Here is a 1,512-nt window from a genome sequence, read left to right as displayed (position 1 = left end):
AATTGTTGCGTTTGAAGGAATTTGATTATTTTCGCTGATTAAATAAATTATTTTAAATTCTATAAATCATGCTGATTTAAATATCCTAATTGTATTTCAGTTATTATTATTGACCCATAGTGAGTGTCAAAGTCGGTCATCTCGTCTCTACCACTTCGAGATTAGGCTTGATACTTACTGGGTACACGTTGTTTACGTACTCATACTACACTTGCTACACTTTTTGTGCAGGATCTGAGACATGTACTAGTGGATGACCTATCATCACATATCCACGTCATCCCGAGGCATAGTGGTGAGCTGCCTTTCTGAGTCGTTCTGCAGCTACCAATGTCTCTTCTTATATTTACATTCTGTCTATTTCATTTTAGATAGTATTTGGAGTTTTTTATAATCTACTAGATGCTCATACACTTGTGACACCAGGTCTTGGCACACACATTGGTAGAGTTTGGATTTTATTATATTTTTTTGGTTTTAAATTTTATCAATGTATGCTTAATTTATTAGTTGGCTTGCCTAGCTGTAGTGTTGGGTGCCATCACGACTTATAGGTGAAATTGGGTCGTGACAAAAATCATGCCTAAAAATGCCGAGACTAGAGTCCTCCATCAGCCGAAGAAGTTGTAACTCAGATAAGTGAGTCCAGCAACTCCAGCTCGAACAATTTCGGCACTGAGTGGAACGACGAATGAGGCATTATAGGTGTATCTAGCTGACTGCAGAAGTAATGGTCCAAAGAATAGTATTGAGTCTAAACCCAACACTTGCTGGAAAATTTGAGCCAATATGTTAAGAAGTAAAAGGGGCGAGTGTGACAATTTCTTCCTTTTCCTCTTGCCTTCATTTTCCATCATGCCTGCAAACATCTGCAGCTCTGCTTCTGCTCCACATTTACTCCACATCTTAAGGGATGCTTTTGCCTCCTCCATATTCCCTTTCTTAATGAGAAACCTCGGGGTCTCACTAAGAACGAAAGACAGTACAAGAAGTGGCAAAGCAAAAAACGCACGACTGGCAAAGGACCATCTCCAACCATAACAAAAGTTGTGAGATTCTGCCATATTTACTGCTTTCGTGCTGGTACTGCCCCAAAGCACCATGGAGTTATAAGCAAGGAAAATCCACTTTGGTGACTTTCCAACATTGATGTCACTCAATATAATGGGAATCACCAGCAAGATTGTAACTTGTTTAAGTGTGACATGAAATATGAAGCACAAAAGATTTAAAACTATATATTATGATATTTCCTGTTTCACAACATAGAAAATGCTAATAATGGTTAGTTGGATAATACTAACCTTGAACACTCATATTTTCAGCAATTAATTTGGCACAAGCCAAAGGAAAAAAGATTAAACCTACATTAACTCATCCTCCACGACCAGGGCATGGATATATTTAAAGTAAATAAATCTTATTACGAATCTTATAATAAAAGAATTTATGTGCATACTAGAGAGATTAATGTTACTTGATGAGTTATTTTCACAACAATAAAGTAAATAT

The 1,512-nt window shown here is 36.8% G+C and overlaps 1 protein-coding gene across 1 annotated transcript; it reads right to left on the bottom strand.

Moving 5' to 3' along the window:
• Positions 1–611: 611 nt before the first annotated feature.
• LOC107829968 (putative inositol transporter 2) lies at positions 612–1,064 on the bottom strand. The gene has a single exon (XM_016657434.1). It carries the CDS (start codon positions 1,062–1,064, stop codon positions 612–614), a length of 453 nt encoding a protein of 150 aa, XP_016512920.1.
• Between the last annotated feature and the right edge of the window lie 448 nt (positions 1,065–1,512).

This window comes from Nicotiana tabacum, chromosome 24 (genome assembly GCF_000715075.1).
Source record: "Nicotiana tabacum cultivar K326 chromosome 24, ASM71507v2, whole genome shotgun sequence".
In the NCBI taxonomy this organism is placed as follows: Eukaryota; Viridiplantae; Streptophyta; class Magnoliopsida; order Solanales; family Solanaceae; genus Nicotiana; species Nicotiana tabacum.
The sequence above is the reverse complement of the archived record's forward strand: the minus strand, read 5'-3'. Positions and strand labels throughout refer to the sequence as shown.